At 41.0% G+C, this 20,196-nt stretch overlaps 2 protein-coding genes across 3 annotated transcripts in view; one reads left to right on the forward strand and one right to left on the reverse strand.

The window, feature by feature from the left end:
- Positions 1-71: 71 nt before the first annotated feature.
- On the reverse strand, positions 72-8,829 carry ddx49 (DEAD (Asp-Glu-Ala-Asp) box polypeptide 49). Its single transcript, XM_037769155.1, has 13 exons — positions 8,563-8,829; positions 6,603-6,726; positions 6,166-6,251; positions 5,937-6,058; positions 5,289-5,476; positions 3,913-4,053; positions 3,661-3,736; positions 3,207-3,283; positions 2,977-3,074; positions 2,757-2,831; positions 1,585-1,673; positions 1,314-1,385; positions 72-1,171 (listed from the first exon to the last, which is right to left on the reverse strand). The coding sequence occupies exons 1-13, from the start codon at positions 8,675-8,677 to the stop codon at positions 995-997; spliced, it is 1,440 nt and encodes a 479-aa protein (XP_037625083.1). The 5' UTR covers positions 8,678-8,829; the 3' UTR covers positions 72-994.
- Positions 8,830-13,625: 4,796 nt separating this feature from the next.
- homer3b (homer scaffold protein 3b) overlaps positions 13,626-20,196 on the forward strand; it is a 56,216-nt gene continuing 49,645 nt past the window's right edge. Inside the window, exons 1-2 of one of the 2 annotated variants that reach the window (XM_037769452.1) lie at positions 13,626-14,087; positions 17,778-17,823. In XM_037769452.1, the coding sequence (XP_037625380.1) occupies positions 17,801-17,823 (23 nt within the window). In that variant the 5' untranslated portion in view covers positions 13,626-14,087; positions 17,778-17,800. The remainder of the gene's footprint in view (positions 14,088-17,777; positions 17,824-20,196) is intronic. The other variant, XM_037769453.1, reaches the window with a different exon arrangement.

Genomic DNA, 20,196 nt, shown 5'->3' on the forward strand with positions numbered 1-20,196 from the left:
TCTAAACGAAAGCTGGTAGAACTTTTTTTTTTTTCCTTCTGTGGACTTTGATTTGTGCAATGCTGTTTTGCCTGCATTATGTATTCCTTGTAGAGTTCCTCTTGAGATTTACGTGGATCCTGAACCCTTTTCCTGGAGAACTGTGTGAACCCTTAAGTTGATCCAAACTTTGCTTTTGTCAGAGGATTCGCTGCTTTGTGCGTCATGTTTTGTTCAGTTGGGTGTTATTTAGCCATTTTGTGTAGTTTTACTAAAAAAAAATCCCTTTTTGTAGCAACTTGCTGACAACAGGAATGAGGCGGACGCCGTTTCCTTTCTTCATAAGTTTTGTATCTTCTCCTCAAACTCTCCGAGGGATTGTAGTTTTTTTTAACTCTTCCAGAAAAGACGCTTTCTGAACACAGTAAGAATGTACTCCACTGTTGTTTCTCACCTGCTTCTCATTTCAGCAGACATGTGACAATCATGTTGCAACTAGATGTTTCCACGTTTAATTGACTTAGAAGTAGTTCTGTTTTTGTTGACATTGTGCGAATCACTCTTTTGTGCAATGAATTAGCTTCACATATCAGCCCGTTCCTAATATGTTATAGCTTTAAGAACCTGCTGCCGTAATATTATTGCTTTGGTGTTTTTTTTCCATCTCCTGAGCCACAATGAATTGCAACATGTGCAGTGATCATTAAAAAAGTGATTCAGTTGTAAATTAGTTGTTAAGCATTTGCATCCAAACCCTTGATTCTCTGTCAACAGGCAGAGATTGAGAGCTCAGTGTGATGTAAATACCTATTTGAAACGTCTTTGCAGTGAAGTTTCATCACAACATGGTGGTTCCTTGTTTAACTGAATCAATAAAGGCTGTCGATTTGAGCAGTTGTTTTGATGGTATGAAATTCGGCACAAGTTCAAATTTATTTGCAGATGTTCACACATGAAATTATTAGATATTGTACAGTAATAAAACTTTAGGTATATACATGGGACACAGCAGTTTTTACGCTGTTGCCTGCGCCGCCTTTTTCTTTTTCATCTGTTTTCTCTTCATTAGTTTCTTTTTCAGCTGTCCACGTTTCTGTTTCTCAATGCTCTCCTGGATCTTCTGTTTAAACTGCTTCTTGTGGCTCCGGATCTTCTCCAGCTCGGCCTTCCTCTTGGCCTCCAGGTCTGGATCCTGAAACGGCAGTTTGATCACATATCAACAACGGAACCTGATGTTTCGTTGCTCATTTTGGTAGTGTTCACACATTAAACTTTGCTTTGCTAAAATGTATTAACTGTGAGTTAAAGCAAAGGTTAGGAAGGAATGAACTTGCCTTTCCCTCCAAGATCAGCTGTTTCCTCTTGTTGATCTCCTTTTTCTCATCAAAATCTGTTGACTCCAGTTTCTACGATGCAGAAAAGAGTTCATCACCAAAACATTACAATCTAATACACACAGTGTCCAGTCTGAAAAATATAAACAGCCATGACTGAAGACTTATGTTAACAGACATTAAATCAAAGAAAGGAAAACGTTTTTCAAGTATCATTAGTGATGTTCTAAACTACCAAGTGACTGAATATAAAGAAAAGAAGCATCCGTACTATTTCACACTGCCGTCTGGTCACGTTGACCTGAGTGAGGATCTTCAGGACTTCTTTCTCCACCACAGGATATTCCTTCAGCTTTGTCTCTGTGGAAACACAACAGACCAGTTTGTGTGGAGATACACCACTTCTACACATACTGGAGGCTTAGAACACGCACAGGGACCTGAGGCCAGTTGCATAAAAATAGACCTAGTCTTTTTCTTAAATATAACTTTAAGTCAGACTTGCTCTAGACACTTAAATGTACCTGTTTCATAAAGCTTCCCATTGAGTGACTAATGTAAGACTGATAGCCTGTCGCGCAATGCATTATGGGTGAAATAAGACACGTCACAGAAGAGAAACATTGGCGGATGCAACAGCAACACCACACAAGTATAAGAGAAAATAAGGTGAAAAGCTTAAATCTAATGGTCGTAAGAACAATAGTTAAAATAGTTAGCCAACAGTAATGGATAAACAGTTAAAATAGATAACCAAAAGTAATGGAGAAAGAGTTTAATTACAGTAGTTGGCTAAATAACGGGTAAACAGTTGAAATAGTTGGCTAAAAGTAATGGATAAACAGTTGAATTAGTTATCTAACTGATTTTCTAAATGATTCTTGCCAGGTCTAAAAGTGAAGACTAGTCTTAAACTAAGTTTATGCAACTGGTTCCTGGTATTTCCAACTTCTTGGGGTTCCTGGTAGGTGGTTAAAGCCATGTAATTGTGTTCTTATCTGGTTCAGGAACTTTGCACACCGTCTCTAAGGCTTTCCTGTCCTTTTCAGTTTTGCAACAAAAAAGGCCAACTATAGAGTATTAAACATTTGTATAAGAGGAGCTACTAGCCATAGGCCAATTAATGCTTTGGAAGTGAACATGTTAACTTTGTAGCTCATGATCAGAAAAAGAGCACGAGAAATGAAGATCATCGGTATAAAACGTTACCAAGCTGGAAAGTGCTGGTGATAGAACGCATACTATCTGACCATTAGGATTTTTCTATCCTGTGTGACAGAACACTGGATTTGCCACAAGCTTCATTTCCATTAGAACAGATGTTCACACTGCAGCTGGCAGGTCAGAACAGAGTTTAGTTGAACGCTGACCACGCAGACAAAAGGAAACGTTTTTTTCCTATGTACCAAATTTTAATTCAGTCTTTATAACCAACTAACTTACGAGTCTGTCCCTCGATGGCGTGGACCAGGTGGATGTCGTACTGCGTCACCAGTGTGATGGACACTCCATTCCTCCCTGCAGAGGAAGAAAATCTCATCATTTATTTTAGCGGTGTAATGATGCAGAGTGAGTCATCAATGGCGGACGAATGGATCACGTTGTTGTTTCTGATCTTAAAAAAAGGAGAGTTAAAATGTACTAGAAAGTTGTTAAACGTTACCTGCTCTTGCTGTTCTTCCGACTCTGTGGATGTAGATCTTGGGAAGACCGGGGGTGTTGTGGTTGATGACGACCTGGACAGTTGGAATATCCAAACCCCTGTGAGTCAGAAGGAACAGGAGGGATGTCAAAACAAGGTGATTTCAGAGAATCAACGCGAGTTAAACGTGTAAAAATTAAAACCGTCGTCCTCATCGCCGACACATGCAGCGGCTCAGAAGAGCTTCTTACCTGGAAGCCACGTCTGTCGCAATCAGGATTTTGAAGACGCTGGCCTTGAACTTGGCGAGGTTTGCAAATCGTTGTTTCTGGAGAAGATAAAAGAGCTGTCGTTCATTCTGCATTCGCCTGCTTTAATCTGCTTTAATCCCTCACACAGACGGTTTCTACATTAACACAAAAGCTTTGTGCTCGTTACACGTTTCTGTCTTTGTCCCTTTAATGGGAAGAATATGATTTCCACATCCAACACGAGCTTGTCGAGGAGCTCTGAGGACGGGCGATAAGGGACACATGTTGGAGGAAATCACCTCTCTCACACAAAGCAAAGTCAAAAGTCTTTATATGTGCAAACTTCATAAGCCAGTAAAACAGATTCTGATACAGACTCTCTCGGATACAGGGTCCCTCATAACCCTAATAACGTCCTTCTGCAGACCTCCCTTACTAAAGTTTATATCCTCACCTGTTTCATCATGGAGTGCAGGGAGATGGCGTGAAAGTTAAATTCCCGCAGCATCATGGTGAGGACTTGGCAGCTCCTGAGGAAGAAACAAATTATATTCTGTTATAAATATGCTTCTTCATTTGAACCACACCAAATACGCAACATTTACATGCACAGAGACCCGTGGCTACTGATCACACTCACACATTAGGATGAGATTGTACGGACATGCGCTGTATAAGGCATTTTAATGACTTCTGAGTTGCTTACTTGCAGGTGTTGGTGAAGATCATGATGGACCAGTCATCATGCTCGTCAGTAAACGTCTGGATCAGGTGGACCAGGTAGGCGTCCTTCACCTTCTCTGGAGTGAGGATGTACCTCTGGTCCAGCTCATCAACTGTCCGTGTCCTGTTAACAACAATGTGATATTTCACTGTTCCCTATAGAGAGCTACAGGATAGAGAGCTACAGGATTGAGGCCGGGTTTTTTGAATGAGTTTTTAGTTAGATGCCTGAAATAAGGTCTGAAGAGATTTTAACGTTTTGTTCTACGACATAAAATATCCCACTTGTGAATTTTGAAGCCTTAATGTGTCTTAAAAAAGGCGGTTGCTAACAAGTGGCTAAATGAGACTACTAAACGTCATCACGTTTCGTCTGTCTTTACAGCCTCTTTGTGTATACTTGTGCTCATGCGACCGCGGTGTAGTTCGTTTATAGCCCAACGTTAGCTTTTTACTTCTGGCGATTGCATTCACCCTTCAAAAATCATAAAAGTGGTGTTCATTTGCTGAACAAAATGTGTAATTATCAAACGTGTGTTTGCCACTGAGCTTTATTTCTGCAATAATCCAAAACTCAATGGAAAAATCTCATTGGCTTTTTGTCGAGGGAACCGGTGCAATGCCAACTTCCTGGTTGGCCTACAAAAATACATCATCCCTGGAGCACCCTATAGAAAGATAGATACACAGTAGACAGCTACAGGGAACAGGTAGGAATCTGCCAACAGCACTCAAAAGCCTGTGTGCTGCAGTCAAAATCAGCCAGATGATATTAAATGCAAATGTCATTTTTCTGCCCACATCATAGGTGAGAACAATGAATCAAGCGGTGACACTGTTTTATTCTGCAGCCGCTTTAAGTCTGCTGTCACTGGTATTACATTTTCTGTTCCACGCCAAATATACCTGCATGAGTTTGTAGCTGCTTTCTTTGCACATATTCTGAATCCTGCAAATGGTCTGAGCGTTAGTAAACCCAGCAGAATGCTCATTCAACCACACTTAACTCCCATTATTTGCAGGACTCTGCCTTACATCCAAAGGCATTTGTGCGAGAAAAACGCTTCAGTGATTATTAGTTGCACCTCAGATCAGATGACAGGCAAACTGATTTTCCAGGCCGGTGCTTCTGTTTTATAAATAACACGCATGATTTCTCGCAGAGAATGCATCTGAAATGAGGCACAAAAGCTTTAGCAACTGTGGCCCTGAGTGTTCACATCCACATTTAATAAGTAGTTTGATACCTACAAATGCACTGAATACACCTCTGCAAACAAATTAAAACACAGATCAAAATTACACCTGTAATGTCCTGAGAAATATTTACAGCCTTTTAAATAGTAGCAGGTTACTCACTCTGACTTGCTCTCCCAGAAGAAAGGTTTGTTCATGGCGATGTTCTTCAGCTCGTGCAGGGTGTCAGTGAGCGTGGCGCTGAACAGCAGCGTCTGCCGTTTAGCCGGTAAAGTCCCCATGATCGTCTCCAGGTCTTTGGTGAAGTCGGTACAACCCTGCTCCAACAGCCGGTCCGCCTCGTCCAAAATCTGACAAACACACAAAGACGATGTCTCAAACTCTTATGAAAGACAGTAGATGAAGAAGTCGCTTAATCTTCATAACTCTTAACTAGTATCCTCATATACGAATCCAACATTTTAAGAATTTATAATTCTGACTTTAGCACTGGATTTTGTTATAGACTTACAACTACCTGCACAAATCCAGCCAACTGAGCAATCTTATGTTCATTATCTGTTTAAAAGACAACAATAAAATATAGATATGATAATCTGGGGCTCCACAGGGTTTCAAAATAGAAAGCTCAGTATCTTATGAAGTGTATGAGAAAAATAAAGCATTATGTTGCACACATGGACTTCACTTTTGCATAATAATGTATTTATTTCCTGTTCTAAACATAGTCCTAACATAGCCTAACAGATATGAGAGCTATAGCAGAGACAAGGCGTTGAAACCTTGTCCAAGTCTCCTTCCTGAACTCACCAGAAACTGGATCTTGCTCATGCTGAAGGTGTCGGAGCTGCGGATGTGATCGGCCAGCCGTCCTGGCGTCGCTACGACCACATGTGGTTGGTTGGTCAGCTCTAGGGCCTGGCTCACCATGTCTGTCAGCAACACAACAGGGACAACGTCAGCACAGAGGAGAGGCTCAGCAGTTTATCATTAAAGTTTCTGCAGCAGCAATGCAACACCTCTCATAATCAATGATTACCTATTCCACCGACGATGATGCAGTCTTTCAGACCCAGCGGCTTCCCCAGGACTCGGAACTGCTCTGCAATCTGATAGGCGAGCTCCCTGCATGACATCACATATACAACATCATCAGCTGGAAACATGGGGACATGTTTCTCACAATGCTATTCATCTTAACTTGAGGCGTATTTGTGTCTGACATGCCAAAGACTTGAATATGAAGATTGTTCAGTTTAGAGACGTTGTGCATTGTGCTGTTCTTTACCACCGATGTTTTAGATCACAAAAACATTTTCTCTTCATTTCTAGGAATATCTGGAAACGACACATTCTGACATGACCAGTAATGATCAGGAAGAAGAACCATTCAATAAAGTTATGAATGTTATGATGTTTACATTTTTTATATGTGGATTATTTCCCGTAAAAGTGTAGTCACTACGCAGCACTGACCTGGTAGGAGTGAGCACCAAGCAGAAGATGCCATATGGGTCCTCTGACAGTTTCTGCACCACCGGCAGCACAAAAGCTGCTGTCTTCCCACTTCCGGTCTTAGCACAGCCCATACAGTCCCGACCTTTGAGGAAAAACACAATACACCTTCATTCACATGCTCTAAATCTGGGTTTACTGACTTGCCTCGTAGTGATTTCAGAGGATTTTACTTAAAGGTCCCATATTATAAAAAAAGTGCGATTTTCATGTTTTTTTTATTATAAAGCAGGCTTTAGTCCTTTATAAATACTGTGGAAGTATCGAAACATTCAATCCACAGGGAAATACACACAGCCCGTATTCAGAAACTCTGCATTTGTAACAAGCTGTCAGGATTTCTGCCCATTTGTGATGTCACAAATATACAATATTTAGACCCTTGACACAATTTTAAACGTAAACATTGTAACTGTGTCCCAGTATATTTCCTGGTTGCAGTGTATGTGAATGACATCAGCTGACAGGAAGTACACATGGACCCAAGCTGCTGCCTAGCAACGCAATTCCGTTGTAATTCCGTCAAAATGCACTAAAACAGAGCGTTTCAGACAGAGTTAGGTGAATACAGGCATATTCAGGCTGACAGTATGAGGAAAATAAGTTTTTTTTTAACATTACAGCATGTAAACATGTTCTAGTTGAAACACAAAATACAAGTATGAACCTGAAAATGAGCATGATATGGGACCTTTAAAGTATTATATTCCTCATCAAGGGAACCACACCAAACTCCACGCAAAAAAACAGACAATGTATTATCTTTACTTATGTACAAACTCACACTCCTTAAAGATCATAACTTCAACATATCCTGATCCAAACATTTTTTTCTGGGAAATTCGGCAGCAGTCAGATGGGGGAAATTGCATTTTTTTTGACAAAAGAGGATGGTCTGCAGGACAGATAATAATGCACTATACTCATTTTTAACAGTTTCTTCTGCACTATATTCACTTTTTAATAGTCGTGTATCACAGCTGTTACCCTGCACTATATTCAGTTTTAACAGTTTTCTTCATACTTGTATTTTTATATCTGGTATATTTTTTTGTACTTTGCACTACTAACTTTTTTACTGCCTTTTTACTAACATGTTTTGCACTATGGAACTGTGATGCTGGAAACTTGAATTTCCCTCGGGATCAATAAAGTTACTATCTATCTATCTATCTATCTATCTATCTATCTATCTATCTATCCCTCTATCTATCTATCTATCCCTCTATCTATCCATCTATCTATCTATCTATCTATTTATCCCTCTATTTATCCATCTATCTATCTATCTATCTATCTATCTATTTATCCCTCTATTTATCCATCTATCTATCTATCTATCTATCTATCCCTCTATCTATCCATCTATCTATCTATCTATCTATCTATCTATCTATCTATCTAATGATGGCTGTCATTCATAGAGACAATAATACAATCAAAGTTATCTCAGTGGTTATTATTATCATCATATCAAAGATATAGCCTATAGTTATTAACTGTGACTTTAATCTGTGTTCCAGATATAATAAACAACAGACAGAGCAACCATAAATGAGCAATCTATAAAACCCTTGTTACCCTTTACTGTAATATTTTGTAGGACTCACATGGAGTATCTTTGGGAGGTGTTTTTGTAGTGATAGTGAAAACATTTTCAACTTTTATGACATAGAAATGTGTTTTCTTCCTGGCTTAGTATTGTGAGTTTCACAACTTGCTCTCAAAAATCAGTTTTTATAAGTTACTATCTATCTATCTATCCATGTATAGTTGTTTATCTTGCCTATAAGCACCTTTAAATTGATAGATTTTTTAATAGAGATCTGCTTTACTTAGCACTTAGTCGCCCAAAGGTAGTGAAGAAGATATTAACATGACAGGTACACAGCCTGGTGCTGTGTTTGAGCCTGTGTCTTACCTGCTAGTATAGGAGGCATGCAGTGTTGCTGGACCTCGGTGGGTTTGTTGATGCCCATCTGTTTACACTGTTTAACCAGCCAGTCCGACAAACCCAGCGACGAGAAGTCACACATCTCTGCTTCAACTCCTTCTCCGGGGCTAGACGAGTAGTTCCGCGTACTTTATTTGACTAAATAACCACTGAATACTTTATTTTAGAGTAGAGTAAACCATCCTCGTGTGTTACAGCGGAGCGATGGTCGCTGTGTGATTACGTCACAGTGCGTCATATTTGTCTTCTTTACGGCAGCCTGCAGGTGACGCAGGCGCGTTGCTGCCCTCTGCTGGTGACGTGCATGGATGTATGAAGAGGTCAAAGGTCAGTGTGGTCATCAACAGGATAAAGCAGGAGACATTTAAAATGTGATGTTAACTTAACCACGGTTTTCATTTGGTCACATGTTTTTGATAGGCTGACCCCACCTTTATTGATAAACCAATTTTATTTTATTAATTTTTTTATTTAACCTTTATTTAAAGGGACTGTTTGCAACTTCTTACACGTATAAATCACCCGAGTCGGCTTCCCATGCGCACTCGCATATGCGCGCTCGCGTGTGTCTAGGCTGTTCAGACGAGACTCCAACACAAACTACACGGAAGCACCAAAACCTCTTGGTTATATCTAGTGAAGCTCGTCTTGCAAAACAGTGTTGGCCGCGGTCGGAGGACACGGGGGAGACCGCAGCTTTGGTCTCCAGGGCCGGAATCTCTGCTCCTCTGCCTGCTTGCCTTCACCCACATCTAGCTCCATTCTCACGTGGATGCGCGCACACTCCACACTGCAGAAGACTTCATAGCTCTGAGAATACCTAGTGAATGTACAGTGGACGTTTGTGCAGAAATAACTGCTGCAGCTCCTCCAGACCAACAGAGGTTTCCCGTGTCTTGTGAAGTGACGGGGCTCCACAGCGAGAAACGTTATCGTCTCCGACCGGGTGCCGGTGTCTCCCCTGTTCCCTCCCACCGCGGTCGGGAGGCTGAAGCAGGAAAAGCCAACACTAGGATCAGCATTGATTCATGGAGAGACCTTCGTCTGGTCAGCTAACATTACTGCCAAGCAGGTGAAATATAGAGTGATATTGTGGTTTTAGCTGATGTGTGTCACCTCACTGTTTTGAGCGATGCTCGTTCATGTCTATTTAGAGCGTTGACTTAACGGCCACAGGTGTCGCTGTTAAGAAGCATTTCTGATTCTTACAAACAGTCCCTTTAACCTTTATTTAACCAGGTTAACCCCATTGAGATTAAGAACCTCTTTTCCAAGGGAGACCTGGCCAAGACAGTCACCAGCAAGGATAGAGCAGGTCATCCAGCAATTAGAAGATCGGTAGTTCGATCCCCAGCTGATCCGGTAACATGTCGGTGTGTCCTTGAGCAAGACACTTAACCCCAAATTGCTCCTTAAGGCATAGCCATTGGTGTGTGGATGAGTACTTGGATTAGATCCTTATGGGCAAAGTTGACACCTTGCATGGCAGGCCTCTGCTGTGTGAATGGGTGAATGCTGACATGTAGTGTAAAGCGCTTTGAGTGGTCGGAAGACTAGAAAAGCTATACTATAAATGCAAGTCCATTTGCCATTTTTGCCCCATGTCTGGACAAAATTAATTGTTGTTATTTGTGATACGGGGAAAATGGGAACATATGGGCGCATGTGTATGTGTATGTACATGTGTATGTATTACTAAACTGTTCGATAGAGATTTTTTTTAATAAAATGACTTTGACTGTCCAATAGTGTCACCGAACAGAGCTTGATGATGAAGTAAGACACAGTTTCAGATCAATAAAAACCTTCTACTTTCTCCATGAGGCCGAGGGATCAGGTGTCAGGTTGTTTATTACTTCATGGTCTATTTTCCCATAAATGTGATAAAGGACCACTGATACAAAATCAAAAAATGTATCACAGATATAAAAATCATATTTATTTCTTATCCTAACATAATTTTCAGTGTAGAGTGTTTTCTGCTATGACCCTTCATTTTACCTTGTAAAAGCTTCAGAATGTCAGTGATCTTTATTCAGCAGGTGGCTAATGTTGAACTATCACTGTCTTTACTGGTCGTATTTTCTTTCCTGCTGATCACACTCACAAGCCTTTTTTCTTTTTCATATTAAAGTCCAGACAATGAGATTGATTGCAAAACAGCTTCTTTAAATCTTTTAAACATTTAAGATTTGATTCTCTGTTTAGACTTTATTTCCAGTGCAGATGATGCCTTGTTTACTCCATCGTGTAGGTCTTTGTCTCTCTGTCCCACCTGCCACAGTGAGCGTGAAGAAGACACTATGAGTTTGATTCAGCCGCTGCTTGACTTGGAGAAGGAGAGAAGAAGACCCATCTGGGGCTGCCAGAGGAGATTAATACCCTTTGTGTTAAAGGCAGAGGCCTGGAGGTTCAGCTCCATCCTGCCCACACTGTCCAGCTGTGCCGCAAACTGCCTCGGACCGGCTGAGAAGCGCCTTTCTAAATGAGCATGAAGGTTGTTTGCATGTAAGGCAGAGATGTGATGTTCCCTGCTGCCTCCCTGCAGCACAGAGCAGCAGTCAGCTGCATCGCTGTAACAGGCCACTGAGCAGCACGCTTAGTGCACAGGAGCTGCTCTCAACGCTCTTCCACTCAATTTGACGCTCCGCTCTCCCATGTTCTCTTCGTATTCATGCAAAAAAGTGGTTTACTTTAAATCAGAGGTGACTTCAGACCAAGGCCTGTGTGCATTAATGAGGGGAAGTGCAGCTCTTTCTAAGCGTGACGCTTTTCAACAGCTTTTAAGGAAAGTTGTGAAGCTTTAATAATAAGAATTAAATGGGTGACATGTTCTCCAGTTTTCTTTTCTTTTCATTTTTTGGCCAATTAGCAGCTCCATGAAAGTTTTACATTTCCAAAATTGCACTTTGAACTGTCATACTTTATGGCATTTTATATCTTTATTATATATCTTAGGTCTTTGGGGGTAAATTGCTGTATTCCATACAATGTCTAAAACGTTTGTGATTTTATATTGTATAAGTTCATGTGTGTGTGTTAATGGTTATTTATGTTTTGGACTATAACATGTCAGATCAAGTCAGATTCATAAAGAACTTTAAAAACATGTGGCCTAAAAAAAGGTTGATATCATAATTTTATCAATGAAATGAGAAAAGACTATTTAAGAGCTGATTGTTGATCTGATCCATTTATATGCAAAATATTTTATAAACTATATCTACTGGAACAATCAAATTATAATCCAAAAGGGACTTTCAGTGTATATCACTTTTGTTTAGAGCATTTTTTCTGTTTTTTTATTTGGTTTGATGTTCTGTGTGATATTTAAAGGGTCATATTTGTGCAGCATTAATCAGGTTTTCTATAGTTCTGTTTAAATAAATACATTTCTCCTTCATATTATGTGATTTTTTTGATGATATAATAATTTCTATGACATATGCTCCACTTCCTAATGAATACTAATAATTATACTAATGAATAATATGCATGTAGGGATGTAATGTAAATGTAGTACAGTGAGTTTATGGTATTTTACAAGCAGATTTCCAGTCTTATATTTTTTTCTATCCTGTCAACAGCAATGTCAGATTTTGCCGTTGATTTATTAGATTTGATCCATCATAGTATTTGAGAGGATTGCCATATAGCTCTATTTATAAACAGCTTTATATAGAATATTATATGATTTAACGTGAGATCAACAGTCAGCGGGTGCAGGATTTGACATCTGACTGGATATTTGCTGAAGCTTTTTGTAAACAGCCATTTGGCTTCTAGTCTTCATGCAGTAAGTTCAGATGCTTCAAGCTTTTATTAAGCTGCATCTCATAAATACGCACTGAGGGGCTTTTAAGACGTCCGCAGGCCTTTTCCTCATGTAGTATCTCACATTCTGACATTTAAGTGGAAAGTGGGGTGAGGAGGAAGAGGAGGAGGAGGAGGAGGAAGAGGAGGAGGAGAAGGAGGAAGAGGAGGAGTAGGAGAAGGAGGAGGAGGGGAAAGAGGAAGAGGAGGAGAAAGGCAGAAGAGGAGGAGGAGGGGGAAGAGAAGGAGGAGGAGGAGAAGGAGGAGGAAGAGGAGGAGCAGGGGGAAGAGAAGGAGGAGAAGGAGGAGGAAGAGGAGGGGGAGAAGGAGTAGGAGGAGGAGAAGAAGGAGGAGGAGGGGGAAGAGGAAGAGGAGTAGGGGGAGAAGGAGGAGGAGGAGGAGGAAGAGGAGGAGCAGGCGGAAGAGGAGGGGGAGGGGGAAGAGAAGGAGGAGGAGAAGGAGGAAGAGGAGGAGCAGGGGGAAGAGAAGGAGGAGAAAGAGGAGGAAGAGGAGGGGGAGAAGGAGTAGGAGGAGGAGAAGAAGGAGGAGGAGGGGGAAGAGGAAGAGGAGGAGGGGGAGACGGAGGAGGAGGAGGAGGAAGAGGGGGGGGGAAGAGGAGAGGGAGAAAGAGGAGGAGAAGGAGAAGGAGGAAGTGGAGGAGAAGGAGGGAGAGGAGGAGGAGCAGGAAGAGGAGGAGGAGGAGGAGAAGGAGGAAGAGGAGGGGGAGAAGGGGGAAGAGGAGAAGGAGGAGAAGGAGGAGGAAGAGGAGGAGGAGGAGGAAGAGGAAGAGGAAGAGGAGGAGGAAGAGGAGAAGGAGGAGGAGGAAGAGGAAGAGGAGGAGGAAGAGGAGGAAGAGGAAGAGGAAGAGGAAGAGGAGGAGGAGGAGGAAGAGGAGGAAGAGGAAGAGGAAGAGGAAGAGGAGCAGGAGGAGAAGCAGGAGGAGGAGGAGGAGGAAGAGGAAGAGGAAGAGGAAGAGGAGGAGGAGGAGGAAGAGGAGGAAGAGGAAGAGGAAGAGGAGGAGGAGGAGAAGGAGGAGGAGGAAGAGGAAGAGGAAGAGGAAGAGGAGCAGGAGGAGAAGGAGGAGGAGGAGGAGAAGGAGGAGGAGGAAGAGGAGCAGGAGGAGAAGCAGGAGGAGAAGCAGGAGGAGGAGGAGGAGGAGGTGGTCTGGTTTGCAGTGTTCATAGTGTCCATCAGATGGCGCTTCAGAGGCTCCTCGGTCCCACAGAGAGAGTTGAATGGGATCCCAGTGTGCTCTGGCAGGAGGCGGGACGGCAGCAGACAGACAGCTTCAGAGTCCTGGACGAGGTTTGACCCAAAAGGATCCAGCTGCTCGACTTTAATCGACATTCCTCCGTCTGATCGACCCAAAGGACCGGAGCCAAACGGTTAACGGTTAACGGTGCGTAATTACGCACGGGGACGACGGATCCGCGGTGCGGTCGCAGTGGAAACCCGCGGACAAAGGACGGCAGACGGGCTGGAGTACAACTACTGAGTTGAGAAGAGAGGAGTATCGGTACAGGGGAAACGGGGGGAAACCTGGAGTCGGAAGTGATTTGTCTTTTTTTCGGAAATGTAAGAAGAAGAAGCGTTTGGAAACCGAGCAGAAAAAAGGACTAAAAAGTGTAGTGGTGAGTGCAATCAGTGCTCAAACAGCATCCAGATCCTCGGAGCATGGGGTAAGTTAGACAATGTGTGTCTGAAATGTACAGTTCCTCTGCTGTCTGGAAGTGATTTGTTCAAATGCTTAAAAAGTGAACTTCGTGGTGACTTCTGGCTGAACAGCTGCAGCTTTTCTCTCATGTAAAGCCTCTCGATCAGAACATTAACATCAGTTCACATGTGTCAATGGGTTGTTTTCTTTGTTTACATGCTGATAGACATTACAGAGAGAGGAATCCCTCAGTCTGATGTTCGTTTACACCCGAATGACACGTGTGGCCGAAAAAAAAGGTCAAAATCACATGATGAAAGATCACAGCTGCTTTACATTTAACTGATACCCAGATGTTTTGTTTGAAATGTAATCAATGCAACATGGTCATATGATAAAACACACACAAACAGATTACTCATGCATCCTGCAGTTACTAGCAGAGTTACTGTGATTTCCTGTTCTCTGTTTTTCTGCCATTTGCCTCGGACACACACACACGCACGCACGCACGCACACACACACACACACACACACACACACACACACACACACACACACACACACACACACACACACACACACACACACACACACCACTGGACCACTTCAAGGTTTGCTTTGGGTATCTCCTGGTGTCAAGCTGCTCATTAGCTGTGTATGTGTGTATGTGTGTGTGCGTGCGTGCGTGTGTGTGCGTGCGTGTGTGTGAGTTGAATTATACATGCAGGCCTTCAGCTTGGTTCAGACACACCTGAACCCTCCTCACATTACCGTGTGAGTCCATGCTGCCAGGCCGGTTTAGTGACACTTTAATTGAGATGCTCTACTCAAATGGCTGAATGAGAGCAGTACTTGAGAGCAATCCTCAGTACTCTCTTATTTATACACTTTTGTAGTGTTTGCCCGTATTCCCTGTGACAATAAAAAGAAATGCACATTTCGGGCCAGTTTTACATGCTATAATAAACACTTCACTATCAGAAGGTGACACGTTTTAATGCATACATTACTTGCAAAGTGCTGTTTTACTGCAGTCTTATAGGGGCAATTTACTTACAACTTCAACAATGTATGGAGGTGTCATTGGGACCAGTTAAACTGCACAGTGATGCAGCATAATGTTGGTGCTCACCTGTTTGTTGCCCAAATTGCAACAACAGCTGCATCGGTCGCTAGATCCCTCAAAAGACCATGAATGTGTGTAGTAGTGTAGTGGAGGGTATACACAGGTATGTGGGGGTATAGCCACCTCTTTTTCTGGTGGTTTACAGTATACTATCAGCCAAAAATCCATTGGAATATAAATGAGAGTATACCCACTGAAGGTGTTTCCTTTGAATGTCCTTAAGACCAGGCATCTCCTCCTCAAATGAGACACACAGACACTAATGGTGCATTCAGGTGATCTTCAACAACTTGTGAAGTCAAATTTACAAGTTTACCACCTGGATGTTGCACTCAAATAACCAACGAAGCTGTAAATACAGCATGAGTTTAGATGTTCCACTTCAACACATGATGACTAATTGGCGACTGTGTACCAGGTTACTGGGAATATCTCTCAGTTTAGTTCCATTTTTGAAATGTACAGAGACTGAAGTACTTTAAGACAAACTGTGAGTGGACTACACCTGCGCACAACTGTCAGTGGGTCCCTGAGCAACCTCTAACTTTACACAGAGATCAATGTTTACATATGTATATATATATATATATTCCACCTGTATGGGGATGTGCCAGACCATGTGGTATCAGCACCCCGCTCTATAACATCTGTGTGGGAATTCTGGAGCTTTGATGGTAACCACGACACAAACATCTGATCTGATGCCTTGTGCTTGTTGGCTCTGCATCATGAGTTCAATCACCTGTTCCAAATGAAAGTCACGAAGGACCTCTGCAGGAAATTATGGATGTAGTCGCAGGGCCACCATGCAACACTCAGACAAGAACCTGCACAACTCGGCATGAAGCTGCTCTACACGTTCTTGACAGAAGCGAGCACCAGGAGGAGGAGACTCTTGATTAACTGCCACTTCAGGTCCATAAACAAAATCAGTGTTAGTAGGTGCTCTCATGCTGTGTACAGCTTGTCTTAAAGTACTTAACCACGTCACCTGATCCGTGAAGGTCCCTGTACAAATGGAATATGTAATTAGATGGAGAGACAGTCTTGATTTAATGGAGATCTTCTATTTTACAAGCTGCTGACGGCTTCCATTATTTACAACCTGCAGCAGCTTCTCCATTCATCCAGTTACATTATATATCAGAAACTAATGACCACAGGAAAGTAAATATCCGGTACACACAAAGTGGCCACGTCATGTTTTCTGAATTAAAAGGGTGCACCTGAATGCACCAAGTGAACACTGTGCAATTGATTAAGGGATGCTAAGGGAATGATTCACCAGAGGTGTGCTCCAAATTTGTGCATAATGGCTGCATTTCTTAGTCACTTTTGAGGAGCCTCTGAAATGAGACAGCCTTGACAACCCATTATTTTTAAGAGCTATTTACGATCTTTGCATAGTTTGTTTATTTTGTTATTTTGTCAATGAAATCTGATAAAACATGCTGCGATTCAATTTCTTTTCTTTTAATGGATTATTTACTTATTAAGCACATTTGACCTAAATTGAATTATAGTTTCCAACCTCAGTCTACTTAAGGTATTATGGAATCATAAGAGTGCCATTTAAAAAAAGAATAAATCTGTAAAAGAATAAGAAAATAAATGTGGAAACATAAAGAGGAATAAATAAAAAAAAATTGGAAATATAAAGACAAATAATACAATATAAAAGAATAATTATAAGTATTTTCATTTATTTTCACATTTAGTTGTTTGTTTATTTCTGTAAATATTTAATTTTTATATTTTAAAAATATTTATTACACGGCTTTGTTGAATACTCGATTGTGATTGGTCAATCACAGCGTTCTACGGTCTGCTATTTCTTTATAGTAGACCGTTTCTATGTATAACAGACCGTTGCTATGGGCGCAGTTTTGATGTCGGAGTCTGGAGGACCATTTTTGTGTCTAATTAGTGATTTCTTAAGTAAGTTGCCATTTAATAAGCGGGATGGCTGTACGTTATCCCTTACATATTCATTTATTTTTTTGCATATAAATTACTAATTAAAAAAGAAAATTAAAAATAGAGTATATGTGTGCAAGAATTGACTCAGCCTAAAGCCGGTTGATTGACAGCCTTGCCCTTCAAGGAATAGCAAAGCAATAGGAAAAGGAATAAGGAAAAGTAAAGGGATACAAATAAATAAACAACATTATATAAAAATAAATACATATTTTTTTGTAAATATACAGAAAAAATTGAGTAATTTATATGTAAAAGAATAAATATAAAAAACATGTATAAATAGTTATATACAGAAATAAATGCACAAATAAATGTAAACATAATTGAAAATTATTATAATTATTAGTTATTATTATAAGTATTTATTTACTTATTTATTATTCTTTATCTTTCCACATTTATTTTCTCTGCCTTTATATATTTTTTTTTTTTATGGCACTCCTATAACTCCATTAGGTATGAGGGTCAGCTGCACTGTATACAAAAATGTCTTTTATTGTCTATAATTGGTTTAGCACTTGGTATCAGTAGCTACATCATGAGGACATCACAGGTAACTATTCACACTGTGTAACTTGGATTCTCTTTCCTCTTGTTCTGCTGCAGAGGAGTTGTCTGCGAGCTGTAAAATGTACCCGCTACATCGAGAGAGGTACAAACTCCATGTCGTCTCTGTGTTGTGGCTCTGCATGGCAGGGATGGGCGATAAACTCAAGTTTAGTTTTTGATTTCCTCCCAAATGATACTGAGCATCAGCATGATATTGATACCTGTACCTTCCATCAGCAAAAGCTGCTTAAATGCCAGCCTGGACTGGTTATTTATTCATAATTTATGGCTTCGTCTGAGATGAAAACACAAGTAACACGGTAACATTTCAGTATAAGGAAGCTCTAAATGGAAAAGTCAACATTAAATCATGAAATTGAGATGGAGCCTTTGTGTATTTCTGCTCTTTGGCTCTGTTTGATATTCTAGTGTACAACATCAGTATCTGTACTGTTGGTACTTTGGGGATCAATCCGCCCATCCCTACTTCATCAAACATTTATTTGCCTCTGAACAAAATCCACCCTCATCATATCCCAATAGTGTTTATCCTCCCCTCAGTATCTGTGGGTACTGTTAACTTTAAGATCTGGTTCACACAGTGGAGGTTTCATGCTTGTCATGATGTGCAGATGTTGTCAGCACGCTCTCCTCCTCTTGCTGTCTTTGTCTGGTGTCTCCTTCATCATGTCGTCCCACTGTCTGTTGCTCCATTGCAGCTCCACTGGAGGACTGTTTAAACTCTTTAACAGTGCATTGTGTTTTACAAGTTGTTGTGATAAAAAATACAATATTTTTTTCTGACATGCAGTGGATTCAAAGTATAAAATCACAAAATGGAAATCCTCAAACGACACATTACATTACATTTATTTCGCTGATGCTTTTATCCAAAGGGACAATAAGTACATTCAATCATGTGGATACAACCCAAAATTATAAGAATTATGGAAGTACATCAACCTCAGCAAATAAGATGAACTGCTCCGAGTAACTTCTCTTTGCTGTTATGACAATGTTCTCCTCTGAAGTACATGTAGAAGTACATCACAGTAAAAGTCCTGCATTAAAATGTTTATTTCAAGTGAAGAGTGAGAGAGGGGCGTTATCAGTACAATGTACTTAAATTAAGTTCTGTTCAATGTGGGGAGCTTTCTAATCTAATATGATGTTAATGAATAATGTTTAATCATTTTATAATTAGGCTTGTATATGTTGTGAGTGAAATCTGAATCTGTGATGTAACCAGTAACATTTCTTAGTTAAATGTGGTATTAAAATGTTTTCCTCTGAAGTAGAAGTACACAGTTGAGTTGCATATTTTTTAAGTGCTTTGGGGGCCTTTTGTAAGTTATTTCGGGTTACAATGAGCTAGAATAGTAACAATTCAACAATTTTCATATCCAAACATCATAATAAATCTATAGTTGTTTGTGGCCCTTTTAGTTGGGGCCCCAGGCAGTTGCCTACCTTGTTTAATGGTAAAGTCTGCCGCTGTTTCCCCCCCCCCCCATGAATCCGAGTGTATTTCACTAGTGTTTCTGAGTAGCCTCAGGACCCAAGGAAGTTCAGTGTCGGGTGTGAAGTTGTTTGTACGAGCGGTTCTCGAGAAAGCTGCAAGCAGCAACACCACAGGCAAAGTGTTCAGCCTGTTCTGAACAGGCATGTTTTGCATGAGTAGAGATGATAAGAGAGTGTTTATTTCTTCTTCTTTTTTTTCTTTTTAAGGGTTAGGATTTTTAAATATTATTTTATGGGCCAAGGTGCAGTCTGAACATAGTTTTTTAGTCTGCAACACAAGATGTGCCGAGTTTCTACTGTCCTGATGTCAACGGGGAGCTCGTTCCACCATTGTGGTGCCAGGACAGCAAACAGTCGGAACTTTGTTGAGTGGTAGCTTCGTAGTGAGGGAGTAGCAAGCTGATTGTCAGAAGCAGAGCGTAGTGGATGGGCTGGGGTGTATGGTTTGACCATGTCCTGGATGTAGGATGGGCCTGAGCCATTCACAGCTAAATAGGCAATGTGTTGTGTGGGAGAACTTGTGTAGGTTGAAGACCAGCTGGGCTGCTGCATTCTGGATGTACATACATAACCATACCTCATCTGACGCAAATCCAAGCAAACCACAACCATTGTTTGCTGAAAAAACCCATTTTATAGTTACTTTTTCAGTGTTTGATAAACAAAAGATGGAGTATCACATTAACTAAAGTACAAATAGTTCAACATTTCAGGAGATAAACACGTCAATTAGATGATAAAATCGACACCACTCTCGTGTCTATGAGTGGCATCAATCTTCTCATCTCAGAAAAGAAGTCACTAAAAATACTCAAAATGTTGAACTATTCCCTTTAAGCTGGGGACACACCAACCCGACATCAAAAAAGTAGCAGCGACGAAGGCCACCTGTTGAGTCGCCTCACGTCTCCTTTGTCTTGGCCAAAAAGATGCATTTGAACACATCGCAAAGACG

Source organism: Sebastes umbrosus, chromosome 5, assembly GCF_015220745.1.
Source record: "Sebastes umbrosus isolate fSebUmb1 chromosome 5, fSebUmb1.pri, whole genome shotgun sequence".
In the NCBI taxonomy this organism is placed as follows: domain Eukaryota; kingdom Metazoa; phylum Chordata; class Actinopteri; order Perciformes; family Sebastidae; genus Sebastes; species Sebastes umbrosus.